The sequence below is a fragment of the Spermophilus citellus genome (assembly GCF_964194105.1).
Source record: "Spermophilus citellus genome assembly, chromosome: 3".
Taxonomy (NCBI): domain Eukaryota; kingdom Metazoa; phylum Chordata; class Mammalia; order Rodentia; family Sciuridae; genus Spermophilus; species Spermophilus citellus.
In genome coordinates, this window is record NC_138184.1 from 133,297,373 (window position 1) to 133,313,972 (window position 16,600).

General features: G+C 38.1%; 1 protein-coding gene across 1 annotated transcript in view; it reads right to left on the minus strand.

The window, feature by feature from the left end:
* The window catches only part of POU6F2 (POU class 6 homeobox 2), a gene marked incomplete at both ends in the record, with an annotated part of 468,142 nt that overhangs the window by 35,988 nt on the left and 415,554 nt on the right, over window positions 1-16,600 (minus strand). The window contains one exon of the mRNA XM_081286471.1: window positions 15,700-15,840. Coding sequence (XP_081142597.1) covers window positions 15,700-15,840 — 141 coding nt within the window. The remainder of the gene's footprint in view (window positions 1-15,699; window positions 15,841-16,600) is intronic.

A 16,600-nucleotide genomic window follows, 5' to 3' on the forward strand; every position in this document is an offset into this window, starting at 1 on the left:
GAAGAGAGAGAGAATGAGCCCTGCATACAATAGGCATTAGTTACACATCCATTGAAAGCAAGGGTAAGAATATATGTTTCTCTAGACTCATGAATCTGAGCCATTAGATGTTCTAGAGGACCCTCTGGAGAATGGGCACTAGGACAGCACCAGACAGGGCTTTGGGGAGCAGATCTGGAGTACAGCAAGCTCTGAGATGGAAGTGGGCAGCTGGAAGGAAACGCATGGCCTAAAGAAATGTGCTTTTGGAAAGCCCCTTCCAGACCTGGGAAGAACTCATGAAAGACTTGGCCTGAGCCATCTGCTCTCCTGGGCTACAGATGGCTGAGGCCATCCCCTCTTGTCTCCCCACTTCAACCTGGTGGATCAGAAACATCATTAACAAGTGAGGGAGGAGGGGAATCATTCCAACAGGGATAGAAAGAGGGACCTGGCAGCCCTTTCCTGCAGTAGCAAGCAGCAGAAAGGAGGCCTAGCTGGTGGCTGCTGCTTCCGTTAGTGGCGTTTTTCAAATAAGATCTCGAGGTTTGATTGTTGTCAGGGAACTGTTAATCTAATTTCCAATTTAAAGTGACCATAGAAGATTGCATTCCCCAAGAATACAATGGAGCAAGGACCTGAACTTTATCTGGAGGCTCAGGAAGGACCATCACCACGGTTAAACTGCCCTTCCCTGAAATATTAAGTCAGAAACACTCAGAAAGGTGATTTCACAATGCCAAAAGTTTGTCAACTAAGAATGCTGGAGATATAGAGGAGAAAAGAAAGCAAGGAGTTTGGGAAAGGAGAAAAGAGAATTTAACAAGCTACCAGAGGTAGAGAATTTCAAATTGTGAACAGAAAATGTATTTTCTCATGAACGATGAATTTGATTTATTTCTGAGAGGCAAGTGCCTGCTATCTATAATACTGATTGTTGTGAACAACCGGAGACATGAAACATTGTGTTCTGTATGTGTACTATGAACTGAAATGCATTCTGCTGTCATGTATAACAAATTAGAATAAATAAATAAATTAAAAAAATAATTTCTACTTAAATGTGTTAGGTGCCAAAGTTTCTCTGAGGCTTTTGAAAATCTTAAAATTATGCCAGGGAAAGCCAGTGCCTGCCAAAGGGGACAGTAGTGACAATATCTAAGGAAATGTCAGAAGGAAGAGTCAGAAGCAATTTGACCCGGCCATTTGGCAATTATGTTAGCAAGGTTATTCTCATGAGTAATCAGCAGTATTTGTAAAGTACAATAAAGATGTACTTTTGTGGATCTTTCTTCCCTTTCTTTTCCTTAATTAAATGTAAAACTATCTGAAACTCCCAGACACACTCTTGAACACATTCTTTTATTTGTTTAGTTGTTGAGACCAAAGAAATCTACTGTGTGTGCCTGTATTTTCCAATTACAAATGATAAGGTGGGATGAAGGAATCCTATCAGATCTTAATGATGTAAGACAGGGTGGATAATGTCAATTCTAAGGTTGCTTTACAGGAACAATTTGCTTATAGGCCACAGGCTGAACCCTAGTTATGCAGCCCATTAGCAGCAAACGTCACAGAAGAAACTCTACATCTCTCAGGGAACTGACAGGCCTCCCAGGTAAGAGTCAACTCGATTGATACAATGATCATTCTTATTGGACCTGAATTTTTCTCAGGTTCTTTGGCAAAATGAAGTTAGCAGTCTCAGTGCTGTTCTGAGCAGTTGACAGTTCCCACTATGGTAATACTACAACTGAATCTGGCATACTCTGCACTCTGGAGACAAGTGTTTTTTTTTTTTTTTCCTTAAAATTTTTATTTTAAGATGCTCCATAGTATCTATACACACATAGATTACTGTAATTGTGAGGTTTTCTATTTTCTCCTTTATTTGGGGTTCCCACTCAAGTGTTAGGAAATATTGATAAAACTTTAATCAAAACATTAAATTAAATTTACACAGATGATTCTACATTGAGATGCGAACTAAGTGGTCTGTTCTTGAAGGGAAGGGCGATAGCAGTCAGGGTCCAGGAATTGCATCCTTTTCTTGATCAAAGCATAGATGCTTGCCATCATCACCAGTTTTAAAGTTATGTCTGAAAATTATACACTTACTATATTTAAAAGCACACTGGCAAATTCTGAATTATATAAGTATTCTTGGTTTCTTTATGGTGCTGTTTTCCTTCTACTTCTCTGCATACTGTTTACTCAGCTAGAAGGTGGGATAATGAACACAGGACAGGAGAGAGTCAATTATACAAAACATTATCTACAGCTATTGTGAGGGTTCAGTTGGGCATTGCTATAGACTAAGTCTTTACGTCTCTCCAAGCTTCACGTGTTAAAAGGTATTTCAAGCATGATGGTATTTAGAAGTGAGATCTTTGGGAAGTAATTAGACTAAAAGGGCTATGTGATTAGTGTCCTTATGAAACAAACAAAAAAAAATCCAAAAAACAAACAAACAAACAAAAAACACTTCCACTATGTGAGAACACAGTAAGAAAGATAACTGGCTGTGAACCAAGAACTGGGCCCTCTCCAGATGCTGAATCTGGTGGCACCTCGATCTTGGACTGATCCATCTTGAGAACTGTGAGAAATAAATTTTTGTTGTTTATAAACCTCCAAGTCTATGGTATTTTGCTATAGCAGCCTGAGTGGATTAAGACAGGCATGGTGTTAGAATCAATAATTACTGGTTTCGTTGATGACTAGGGAGAAATATTCCATGATACAAAGTGGTTCTCCCAAGAGACCAAATAAGCAAGACTCAGCATAGGAAGAGTTTTAGAATTTAGAATTTAGCAATAAAACAAAAAAATCTCAAAATTCTCCAAATTTGAAGAAGTTCAAAGGAATGAGAATTTGGGCAAGGGAAGTGAAATATGGAAGGACTCTTTTGGAAATGAATGGAATTTGCCATTTTGTTCCACGTTTCAGAAATTTATTGCTGGTTGTTAGCACATAGATTTCCCCCTAGAAGTGTATTGCTTATGGTAGCATATTTAAAGGTTTTGAGTGTATGTTTGGCTAGGTTTGTACAAATATTAATATTTTACATATTAAAAGTATGTCTTATGGTTGTAGACTGCAGACATTGGCAGCATATTCATTGGCAGAACACCTCTGCTTTATTCCATAATGGATTCAAAACTAAGAGGTTGTTTTACTCAGGCATTCACTCATGTACAAATTGATCACTCATGTACACCTACGTATTCATTCACTCAGTATATCCTTTCTGAGGGCCTGATGTTTGCATGGTACAGGGCCATACCACATTGCCCTCATGTCCACTAAAGAAGGTCAGGAAATTACCCAGCCATGTGAATTCTGCAAACCTTTTCTTTTGGATTAATAGATTTTTTTCTGTAAATCTTGTTCTCACATGGCACCAGCAACCCCCCAATGAAGACAGCCTAGTCTCCCTGTGGGCAGGATAGTCAAGATGGTAGCAATTTATATAACCTAAAAGTCCTGCTGTTGACAAGAGTTCTACAGGTAACTATTGCAATTGTCAATGACTTTTGGTGGTCTTTGGAGGTCTCTCCTTTTGAAAAATGGTTGTTTACATGATCAGATGTTTCACTGGACACCTGTGTTCATTGAAATAGTTTATTATTCTCTCTTGAAAACTGGTAGTTTTTTTTTAACTCCTCAAGGAAGGCCAATATTATTGAAAATTCATTTCTGTATTCCACTTAGTGAATACCTACTGTGTACCAGGTACTGTTCTAGATCTTGGGAATTCGAGCAATATGACTATTTTAAATCTTGCTTTTAAACCACCCTGACTATATATGAAAAGAAAGAAAGGAAGGAAGGAGGGAAGGAAGGAAGGAAGGAAGGTTGGTGTCTAAAATGCCTGCAGAGGTTAGGTAACAATCAGAACTGTTTTCCAAGGACAAAAATTGCTGGTTTCCTACAGGAGAGCAGAAATGACAGGCATGTAGTTGGGAATAGAGCCTCCTCAGTGACCAGACTGTAGTCATAACCTCTATACATTTTGTTCTACCTCAAGAATTCTATGGATTTCTTACTTGGTAAACAGGGATTCCATTCCACCATGCTCTCACAAAGCCTCCCCCATCTATGAATATATTTTAATTTTCCTATCTATAAAATCCTAATTAGAATAAGAAAAGGACATTTCAATTCCTGGTTATTTATAACAAGAGCACATATAATATTTCATAAAAGCAAATTCCTTCAAGTCTTAGTTTTGATTTGTAGCTTCTCACATTACTTATTCTTTTTTTCTCACTTTATTTATTTGAATATTACTTATTCAGTGAGATAAAATGAAAATATTTGTAAAGATGATCTAATACTTCCATTTTCAATTCTCTTCAGTGGTTTTACATTTTCATTATATTTGTCCATTGGAACGTTCAAGAATTTTCTATGAACCAGAAAACAAAGACAAATTCTTAAGGATGAACTGGAAACATTTTTTTTCCATCATAATTTCCCCTTTTCTCAAATGATTACAAATTAAACTGTGAGTTCTTTTCATGTTCTCTGCAACTGCCAACATTGTAGAATTGCAAAAACAGTTATTTTTTTCCTTTCAAAAGAATATCACAACTGGGGTGAAGCCATCTTTTTTGCAGAAAGACCAAGTTTGTGAGCCTTTACACGGCTTTGCCTAAGACTTTAACTTTTAATATGAGAAAAAAATACTTAGAATTTGGAAAAGTATTTCTGCTTCTGCCTGTTGGTACCAGATTAAGAGACTAAATCAGATTAAAGTTATTTATTGCTTGGGAGAACACCTTGACTTAAGGCTTGTCCTTAGAAGCTTTAGCAAACATTCCCAAATGAGGCCCTAGACCTGTGAACTGTTTATTTTATATTTTTTCTCCAAATGAGAGAGAGAAAAAAAGAGCTACCACAATGATAGCAAAAATCTAATCAGGGACCAGTGATTTCCAATATTCCAAATTCATCCTTCATTGAAATAAGTTCTTATTCAATGGGAATTGGTGAAGAAAATGTTTGGCAATTGTTCAAGAAAGTGCTATACATATTTAGCATCTCCTAGTTCTGTGTTTATACGCAGTGAGCGCACTCAGGCTGTAAAGTTGAATTTAAATTAGGATAAACAACAAAACAAGACTCTAAGAAAAGAAAAAAAATAGGGTGGAGAAAGAGGCCACTCCAAGTGCCATTAAAGATGCATCTGTTTATCATCACCCAGTTCTGTGAGTCCAAGATGATTCATGTGCTTTTTATGAAGAGAATATCCATTGTTGTGGCAAAATTAAACGTATTTTGATACTTGCATGCAATATTTATCTATCTGTTCAATCAGAAAAAAGTTGTCCTCATCACTCTAACATATATTACTTTTTCAATTTCCTGCAAGTAATGTTTTCTTAATGTTCTTTAGGGTGAGACCACAGATTTTCTCATTTCTCACAACAAAGACCACAGTTCATTAGAATTATGCTGATGAGTTTTTCTCATAAAATTGCATCCCCATTTTCATAGATGATCAATCTGCACCTTTATCCCTAATGATCAGGCAATTTTTGATAGATGGAAGAGGGCCAGATGTACACTTCCAACTGAATTTCTCAGTTTCCTGGCTCTTACTTTAAATGTCCCTAAAAAAATATACATTTGGTATTTCAAATTTGGTCCTGAGGAAATGTGATTTATCATCACGGATAAATCACTAACACAGTGATTTCCTGACTGTCCTGTTCTAGGCTCAATGACTTTTAATTAATGCCAATAGAATGAATTTTGGGATTTTACATTACTTTTGAAGTATAGTTTTATCAGGAATACTTTTCTTGCCAGTCTTTCCAGATGAAATAATTCATGAAGTAGACATTTATGTTATTAAATAGTGGAGAAGTTGATGTAGTGATACTTAACATCAAAAAACAAGTGAGTCATTTAGTTATAGAATCATTAATTTAATCAACATCTCAGAGTTAAAAAAAATAATATATTTAACTTCTTTAAAATATTTGGAGCATTTCTACAGTGTTGTTGAATCAGCTTTAGTTGCTGAGAAGAACAAGTTCTTAGTGCTTTCTGATTCATCTTAGTTCTTCACTGCAGAAACAAGTCAAGGTACATGAAACCATAGATAACATCCCCACTTCTACTGTCTTATTTGCATCTGATCCAAAGGGGCAGAAGCTCTATTTTTATCTTAAAACATATGATTTTATGTTTTTGATTTATCAAAAATCAAAATGAGTTCTTAGAGTCCCCAGATTACCATGTCCTGAGCATACAATGCCACTCCCTTTTGTGTTCATTTAAGAAATTTGTGTATCACCTTCTAAACATAAGTATCCTTTCTCTCAAGGACACTTTCATATTTAAAAAATAGTTCTCTTATAACCCAGTGATACTGAGAAGATCCTCACATTAAAAAATCGTCCATGTTTAAGTTGCAACCAAATCCTGAACTTCTATGTGAACTTAAAAGAGATGTTTGTTTTTCTCCCTGTACATATCACTTGTTCCCTCCCTTTGGTTACCTGGGATGGCTTCCTAACATTACTTACAGATTTATTGAAGGCAGATGGGAATGTTTTTATTCTAGGGCACCAGAGGAAATCAAGGTACTTACATGAACCTTGTTAGTAATATAATCCTGATTAAATAAAGCATTTTTTACAGAGAAAAGGGTGCTATTATGTCCAGCAGCTGCATAGTCGTGTTAGGGAAGCAGGCTGGACATCACCTAGTTGACTGTTGCTTTAATCTGGAGGAAACAAGGTTGTTAAGTTTACCTGGTTACTAACAGTATGATCAGCAGATTCAAAATTGTCAAACAGGTCCTCACTGCATGCTGGAGGGACCATGGTTTCAAGAGAAATATGGTCAAGGGACATGCTTAGCATTCACTATTGAAGTGCTAAATGTTTAACATCCTTTATATTGTTAAGTCTTTATAGCAACAGTAAAATGTTAAAATAAATTGAAAGCCAAGTAAATAGACAATTGTCAGTTTAATTTGGCAGGCACTGTATTAGATACAGTAATGCTGTATGGCCCACTTAAAAGCCTTACACATAAAACTTTAATATATTAAATAGACCTTTAGATCTACCATCCTAAGAGGATTAAAAAGTATGTGTGTTTGTATATGTATATGGGTGTGTGTGTCTGTGTGTACATTTACACATATCACAGGCTTCTTTCCTTCCTCTGGTTAAAATGCCTTATGGGAGCCAAGAGACCTATGATCTGCCTGGGCCAATTCTGGCAAGATGATATGCAGACCTGAGATAGACTTTCTAAGGCTGACTTATTGCTTTAGAGACTTACCTCTCTAATATCTTTGATCAGCAAAAATAATAGTGGTGAAAATATAAATAAAATAACCTGATTATTTATAGCAACAGTTTCAAAGATAAGTATTTATGTACACCTTCAAGAAAATTCTGAGATTGAAGGGTAAGAAGTATAGTTCTCATTTGCAGATGGAGAAATGAAAGTTCTAGAGGTTCTGACATGTCTATGGGGCATCTAGGAAGTAAACTAAGTCTTTAAACGAGAGAAAATCAGGGTGGTATAAGAGAATGGGTGGGGCCTCTGGGCCAAAATCTCAGTTCTGCCACTTACAAAGGGTTTTATTCCAGGGAGTCACTTAACCCTGGGCATCTTGAGAATTGCACAGCTGGGATAATCAAACCTAACTATGAATTGCTCCAGGAGGATTATTGATGACACCAATCCCATGGTGCAGGCTTAGCAGGGGAGATATTATTTTCTTTGTTCTTTTCTAGAAGTTGCTTGGCCCAAGGGAATATCCAGATAAAACTTAGCACTCATCTAAGAGTTAACATGGTTAAAGAACTTAGCATGCTGAAACGAGCCACATGATTATTATTAGGGAGAGAATTTTGCCATAAAGATGCAGTAATTGGAGTGCAAATATGCTAGTGAAAAAGCATTCAAAAAAAGGTGGTTCTGACTAGTGCTATAAATGGCGTCTTTAAGTTACTACCTGTTTAGAATTATAGCTCTTAATTGGGATCCTTCAGGAGTTAATTGGCCCCTCTCCTATTCTTCAGAAAGAAAGGATGTGCCAATAGTCTTGACAGAGGGGCCTACACGAGAGAAAAGATTTCCCTATTTGCAGGAATATGAAGAATTAAAAGCAAAGTAAAGAAAAACAAAACAAAACGTTGCCGCGATCAGGGCAGGAAACATGACCGCACAACATTCTGCTTTAGGTGAAAGACTGGTCCTATTCACTCAATCTCCAGGGGCAAAATCCACACTGGATTTTTAAAAATTGTATATTCCTGCCCACCCATTTTATTGTACATAACAAGTTGCACGACTGAGTTTTGCTGGTGAAGAAGGGTGGAAAGAAAGATCTCAGAGGAGGCTTTTAAAAATTAAGTCGAACAGGTTTTTGGACTGAGGATACTTACCTGTCGGAAATGGAGGTGGGGAATGAGGGGGTGGAGCGTGAGGCGGAGAGAGGGGAAGCGTTTGGCAGCTCTGGGGAGATCAGGGATGAGGGACTGCGCTGTGCTACTGCTGGTGGCGCTTCGGGGCCCTGAACCCTGATCAGTACCGAGTGTTGGCTGCAGCCGCAGAGCCATTCTGGTGGCCAAACCTTCCAGGAAGACCAGAGTCCACAGAATCACTGCTATCAAGGCTCAAAAGCACCATTTACCCAAGAGGGCCACAACTCAGAATGGCAAGGACCCAAAAGCTGGACTTCATTGATTCATCAACCGCCTCCACTTCTGACCTGTCATATAGCAGATTACAAAACTCCAAAGGGAGCGTCTTTTCAGCATGGGCCTTGGGACAACCACACATTAATCTGCACTCGGTTTGCATATTATGAGTCCCAGGGAGTGCTTGGAATGGTCTGAGACCCCTTATTTCTGAAACATGATAAGTAGGCAACAAAGCAGCTGCACAAAAGCAAAGCCTGTGTTGCAAAGCAAACCTCCTTAGGAGGAAGTTCTTTTCTGATTTAAATGAATGTTTCCGCATTTAAAAAACATGGACAAGAATGAGTGTGAATTATTTCATAGCATTTTTCTAAAGCCTGCTCGGAGAATATAAATTCTGTGAAGTGTTGGGTTGGGGAAAGAGGGTTTAAGAAAGTTAAATTCCGCGGGGTGGCCCGATTGCCCATCTCCACCCAGGAGAATAAGCCACGCGAGTCTCTGCAGCGCAGGACCTGAGTTCATGGTGGGCACCAAGCTAGACAGCTGGGCAGCTCATCTAAACTGGGAATCCTGGTTTGTGGAGCCTCTAGAGGGGCTCATAAGGCTCACACTTGAGGAAAACCTGCATTAATGCAATTGCTTCTTCTGAAATGAGGAAATAAAGCTCTTAATCGGGCTCGAAGGGCAGATTTGATATGTTATTAGAAAGATCGAGGTTGTTTATTATTGTTGTTTTATCTTTATTACTTCAATGAACTGGGTAAAATTCTTATAATGTTAGTAACCCCACAAACATATATTTCCCAGTCTCTAGGCAGAGCAGATTTTTATAAATGTTCTCTAAAAAAATGCTACTTGGAATATAATTCACTCAATGGGATTTAAGTTTTACACCTTTTTTTTATATATATAAAACTTCATATGATGACATTTGCAAATGAGAAATTAAAATCTTTGGTCAGACTGTTTGGAGTTTTGGTTTGGAAAACATAGCCGAAACCATTAGTTAAGCATATTATGTAAATAGATTGCTCTGTTCATAATCTTCGTGAGAAAACACACAGTTACCAACTCTGAACTTTTGATAAAATAGGTTTGGTTCTTATTTATGTAAAATGTTTAAATATACTCTATTGTTTCTCTGTATTAAAAACAGTATCATTTTGTATGCAGTTTGTATCTTGCTTTCTCAATATTTTGTAGTAAAAAAAATTCAAAACTTGCATGGAAAGGAGTCACCGATTTATCAATGTAATTACTTTAGGAATGGGAGGAAAGGGTATCAATTTTAAGTTTGTCTGTAATTTTTTGGGAGGGAGAAGGGATTGGACTCAGAACCTCATGCATGCTAGGTAAGTATTCTACCACTAGGCTGAATCCCCAGCCCAACTTTTGTTTCTTTTAAAAATGAATAAGAGAAATGAAACTAATATGGAGAATGTAAACAGGATGTTTTGTGGGGTTGTTTTTGTATAGTTAGTTGATATACATTTTAAGCATGTCACCATTAAAAAAGAAATACAACAATATATGTGAAATTCCCTAAATTCTTTGTCAATTGGCTTTGGCCCATTATGTTCAATGTACCTCATTTGCTTTGATCACATGGTCAGAATCACACACTATTTTCCACAGGGATTGGAAATAGTTTTACAAATTCGTGCAGCTATAGTTTTGTTGGTTCTTTTAGCAGATGTAATAAAACCTATAGGGGGGCTCAATAGACACTTATTGAATACATTCATTTATCTCTCAATCCTTTGGCTGAGAATAGCATATGTTATAACTTTATCTTTGTTCATCTTGTAGTGATTTGCTCTAAAAGATTCCCATCTTCCTATTTAAATTATGTGCTAAATTACTTCAGTGGCACATAGCAGGGTCAACTGCTGGCTTTTCATTTGGAAGGGAATAGGTATAATTTATTAAATGCCTGAGACATATCAGGAAATGTGCTAAGCACTTTTCCTATTATCAAGTTTAACCTCACGACAAATACATGTGAAAAGCCTTATCATTTCCCTTTTACTGATGAGAAAACAAATGCCCAGAAAAGTTATATAACTTATCCAAAGCCATACAACTAAAAAATGACAGTGTTTTGTATTTTGTAGCTAAAACCCATGCTTTTAGCTACTCTGCTGCCCTCTGGAGATATTATTTAGTTCATTATTACAATTCAGAGGAGTATCTGTATGTAAGCATCATGTTTCTTCAATTGTAAGATATATATTTTAAAATCACATTTTAAAGTGATAATTGGACAGTTGGTGTGTACATATAAAGTGCTAGTGATATTCCTGCTTCTCCATACACCTTTCTCTAGCCCACAGCAGTTGAATACAGGCAAGTCAAAAGCAATGGTTTGTACAAGCCACAATGCATAGGCTATAGGTAGTTTTTCTTTCATCAGCTTGAGATCATTTTAGAAGGCAGCTTCTATCCTACATTGCTACAGCAAATCCTTCTGTCTCACCAAACCAATTCTGCTCAGCCAACATTTAGTCATATTATAGTTTGTCTATTATTGAATAACCTGTGTGGGTCTCCTTACCTTTTTTATTCTATTTGTACATTAAAAATAATGTTGTTTAGTTGTTTTTTTGTTGTTGTTTTTACTTGACTGGCTCTTTAAAGACAAAAGGGGAGGGGGTCTTGGAGTTTAGTTGCTACCACTTAAGAAAACTTCACAGTGGTCGAGGACTTAATTTCATCAGGAAACATTCTCAGCTTCAGTTAAAATGTAAAATGCTTTCTTTAACCCCAGGATAAAATAAAATTTCATTTGCTTTTACTTTTCTGTAATAATGCCAATAAGGAGATATTGCCAGGGGCACAAGGGAAGCCAATTCTATTGCTGAACAAATCGATGGAAAATCTACTTGCTAAATTCTGAACATACTCACTGAATGTGTATTAGGAACACACACACACAACACACAACATACACACACATCACACACAAACACACTCACACTCCCCCAACCCACTGCTGAACTATCCAGAATAAAGATGAGATTTCCTTAGAATAACTTAACGCCTTACTACTAACATTCTCACTCTCTCAAATGCCTCACACATAGATACTAACACAGGTTCATGTGAAGTTATGAACTGAAAACACGTATCATCTTGATTAACAGATAGCATTTATGGAGTGATAGCATTGAGAGAAGACTGTGAGTCTGACTCCATTCTAAGCACTTTAATCCTAGAGCTGGTGTCATTATTATCTCTACTTTTCAGATGAAGCACTGGAGGCACAGAGAGAATATGGACATTGACCAAGGTATCCTGACTAGTGAAGGAGAGTCTGGCTCTCAAAGAACCCTTTCTCTTTGCCTATATACTGTATTGCCTCTTGCTGCATATGCAAATCAAATATGGTTTTCTAGAAAATGCTAAACAAAACTCTAAGTGGTGATGAAAAAGATAATTCTGGTCAACATTTATTGTATCTTTACCTGTGAACTCAGGCACTGTGGTAGGCTCCCTACCCCCATGATCGTATTTAATGCTCCCAACCGAGGGGCTTAGATTTTATCATCCTTATTTTGTAGTCAGGAAGACTGAGGCTTAGAGGGCTCAAGGAATTTGCTCTAGGTCATAGAGGTAGCTATTGGCCAACCTGAGATTCAAAGATTCACTAGAGATGTCTAGGGCTTATTCCATTGCCTAACAATTCTTGCATGAACTCCCAATCCACTAAGAGAACTACTGTCTGTGTTCATAGCAATGCCATATCCAATATCAGTTTTATGACCACTAATAACCAGGAGGACATTTGCTACCTTCCCGTCTTAAAGCCGAGTCTGACCTAATTTTAAAACCTTTTAACATTCCTGGGTGAGACATGTACTTTGTGACTTAGAATGTAGCATTTCTGTTAAAATGAATAACTCTATTAAATAGTAGTGCCTGCCTTTTGAATTAATGGTACATGAGTGGGAAAAGTTAGAACTTATAGAAATGACAGTTTTACTTTCATATTTGCTCAAATTACTGGTTCTGGTGAACCAAAAAAAAAAAAAAATGGGAGCAGAAATAAAAACCCTTTGATATAGTGAGATTTTCCATCTGTCTAAGTTTATTGGGATACAGTTAATGGAGACACAGATTCCAAGATGGGGAAACAAACTGCTAGTTTGTGAGATTTCTTCCTATTGAGAGTGGAAGGCCAGGACCCTAAAGGAAGATTCTGGCATGTCTCCTTACGTGGGGTGGGCATCTGCCCACCTGAGGCAGTAGACGTGGTACCACTTGTACTGAGTGTCAGGGGCTAGCACAGGTTGCAGGAGGTATGACTGCTTCACATGACTTCCATTTGAATTTTAAAGGTGAGGTTGTGGCTTGGGTTGGTTATATCACTGGCCCAAGACCATAAGACCAGGAAGAGGCAGTCCCAAGTAAGTCTGGATTCAAAGGCAGTGTTCTTACCTACTGGGCAATCCCATCTTTTGTTTCCAAGTAGCCAAAAGAATCTTAGCAGGTGGAGAGTGAAGATCAGGGCATTTTGGAATAGAATTATCCCACTTGATGCCTTCTCTACACACCTAACAGAAAATGTGCTTTTCAAACATAGGTTTAGATTTTAATGCAAATTACAAAAGTTAAAAAAAGAAGAGAAAGAAAGAGAGAGAAAGAAAAAAAATACAGTTGACCTCAAAAGCTCTAGTAAAATAGTCTCTAAATTTATAAGAGTTTTCTCTTTATACCTTTTCTTGGAAAATTCTTTGGAGACTTTTAAGAAATTGAAATGGTATAGTAATTCTAGTTTCCATGTTATTTTGAACAAGGCTAATTGTATTAACCTGGTTCTAATGTATTCTTACCTTTTCTATTACCCTAACACAAGCCACACACACACATACACACACACACACACATACAACAGAAACCAAATAATCTTTACTTGTATCATTTGGGTATAATTTGACTACAGGCTGTTTACCTCATCTTCAAAGGCTCAAACACGTATCTCTGTGCCAACAGATGCAGGGTATGCACCCTTTTCTGGGAAAATGACTGTGTTTATTCCCAAAGATTACAAAGATTAAGACAAAAAAAAAAATAGTGTTTCATGAATGTGGCCAAATCATCTGCTTGAGAGGTATTTTAACTCTAGGACTCTTTCTGTACTAGGAGGTGGATAAGATACCATAGGACACGTGTTAAACACAGGCAAGATATCATGAATGGGCATGATTAGTGTCTCTGTAAATGTAATTTTTTTTTCTACTTTGAGAGGTTTGTTTACTACATCAAATACCATAGCAGAGTTTCTAATTATCTCTTGGCTACCTTTGGGCTGGGAGCTATCCCTGGGCTCAGAGGCTAGCAAAGATTGTAACTCTAGTCCCTGAGAATTTGTAACTGGCTAAATGATCAGCCATTAAATCTTCAGAAAAATAAACTCCTAAAAATTCCTTCTACATAATAAAGCATTTTACCCATCATAAATACTCAAGTGGTAGAATATGGTAGTGCATTTTACTTGAATGTTGGAACAGAAAAATCAGAGGGAAATACCTATCCAGGGAAGTGTGGTTCCTATCTTAAGCTCTTAAAATTTACATCTCAAGGGCCATGCACCTGGCAGGAGTGAAAGAGGGTGTTCTATTTCTGGGCACAGCTCTAGGAAGCATCTTCCAGGACCGAACTGATGTGAATATGAGTTATAGATATTAAAACCAACTTTTCCTCCACCCCAGCAACCTCATCCCTCCAGAAATCTTAATAGGCTTTTGAGAGCCTCCATTTGGAGCTGGCTGCATAAAATGATCCTTTGATGAAAAGGGATTGGAATAAGGGTTAAAGCAGACATTGAAAGGTTACTGTAGAGGGCACAGTGTTCATACAACCCTCCTTTAATATGTGTGGTGTGCACCTGTGATAAGATGATTCATTACATGGGGCCTGTCTTTGACAAGCTCCATCGTTCAGCCCTCCGGGTTCTGACGGGACAATCCTGTACCCACCCAGGAAATATAACAAGGTCAGCTTTTTCTTTCACTGGGACATAGATGAAGATGGTTTGGCTTATAATGCATCTTTGTTTACTCTTTATGTAAAATAAAAAAAACAGGGTTTAAGACATTGCAATTCCTGCTCTCCACATAGCAGGCCAAGCAGAGTACATAAACAGACTGCAGGATAAATAAATAACTCTGAGAGAGAAAATCTTTATGAGGATGCAAGCTCCCTGTGTTTCGTGATTATAAGCAGCTACATTGGAGAAGCACATACCCTAACAGTGAAGCTGGGTTCTGGGTCAGGCTTTCCATTGGAAGATACTCCCAATATGGTCAGATTCCACTTGCTTGTATTTATGCACCTTTTAGGTTTTTTGGGTTATCTGAAGCTCTGGTGAACATGGGCACATTAGCCGTGGAAAGGAATGGACTCTTAAGATAGGAGGATATAACTGGCTCTGACAAACTAAAGAAAATCTGCACCCAAGAAAGAGACCACCCAGCTGCTAGGAGAATCAGCAAGACGTCAGGGCCACAGGGCTGACTTGCAATTGGCATCTTTCTAACTCACCCTTTTGTCGCTTTTATAGGACTTCTTCCTTAGTTTCCCCTACACCCAGAGGTTGGCTTTACTGAGATTTGTTTAGAAATCTACAGCAATCAGGGAAGGAAACTTACCAGTTTCCTCTATTATATCCAAGGTTTGTTTTTTTTTTTAGTGAAAAATAAAAAAGCAAAACTGAAATTTTATTTTTAAATTTAACTTTTGTTTGTTTCAAAGAATGCCCCAGTAACGAGAGGTAAATTCTTCAACTAAGGTCATAACATGAGTCATTGTATAAAAATAAAAACAAAATAAAACTTTGACATCCTCGAGGAAGGAAAGAAAAATCTTGCTTCTAAAATATAGAAACACCTCCCAACCCTTCTCCTATTCTTGACATTCCTAGTAAACATTATTTATTTGCCTCAGATAGATGCAGTTACATATCACTGTCATGCAAAAGAAATTCATTTCCTTTCCGAGTTCAATCTGCCATAAAAATTCACTCTTGTTCCCATCTCCCACTCACCTGTCCTTGTGCATTAGTAACTAGTTGACCTGTGACCCCCTGAAGACTGGAGAGGGCATTGCCAAAGGCCTGTGAGCTTGCTATGGAGCCCATGGCTGCTGCAGCCGCTGCGGCCTGACTTGCTAGAGGATTATTAACCAGCTGCAAAGAAAGAAAAGATCAGGGTGAAAACCACTGAGAGGCACAGGCACAGCACACGGACATAACATTCACGTGGAGGGGGAGATAGTTCTCACCCCAATTGTTTCATGCAAAGGGCCCCAAACCCACTGGCGGGGCCTGGTAAAGAATCCCTTGGAAGCTCCAGGCTTGGGGAAGAACGGAAACAAGGCTGGAAGAAAACCTCCACCAACAGTGGGCTGCTTGGTGGAGTGTGGGCTTAAAGCTAGTCCCAGGGGGGATGAGTGTGAACCTGGAGGATAGAGAGATGATTTTGGAGGAGTCCCTAGATTTTGTCCTCTAGAGTAAATAAAACTCTCAGGAAATGATCTGCTTTTCTTGAGATAATCATGGGGGTAAAATAGGATGGGGTAGGGAGATTTGTGAATGATTCGTCACTTCCACAGGAGAATTGCAGTTTCTTTTAGAGTTGATGGTGAGGCAGATGTCCCAGCCCATTTTCTTCTTTAAGGGGAGTCAGAGTTACTAGAGATGGAAATCTGTGTGCTCAGAGGACGAGTCCAGGGCTAGGGGCTCACTCTGACCATGGGATTCAAGGTCAAGGAGAAGGTCCTTTAGTGCACTGTCAGGTTGATCTTTACTTGCTGTGTTAGCTAATGCATGGACTTCTTTTGGCCTCTTTACTGAGACAAGGGTAAAACAAAGAGGAAGAAAGAAAGTGGGGAGAGAGACCAGCTCAGGGAGGAGGTTATGGCTGCCAAAATCTGTTTGTTCCATGGAG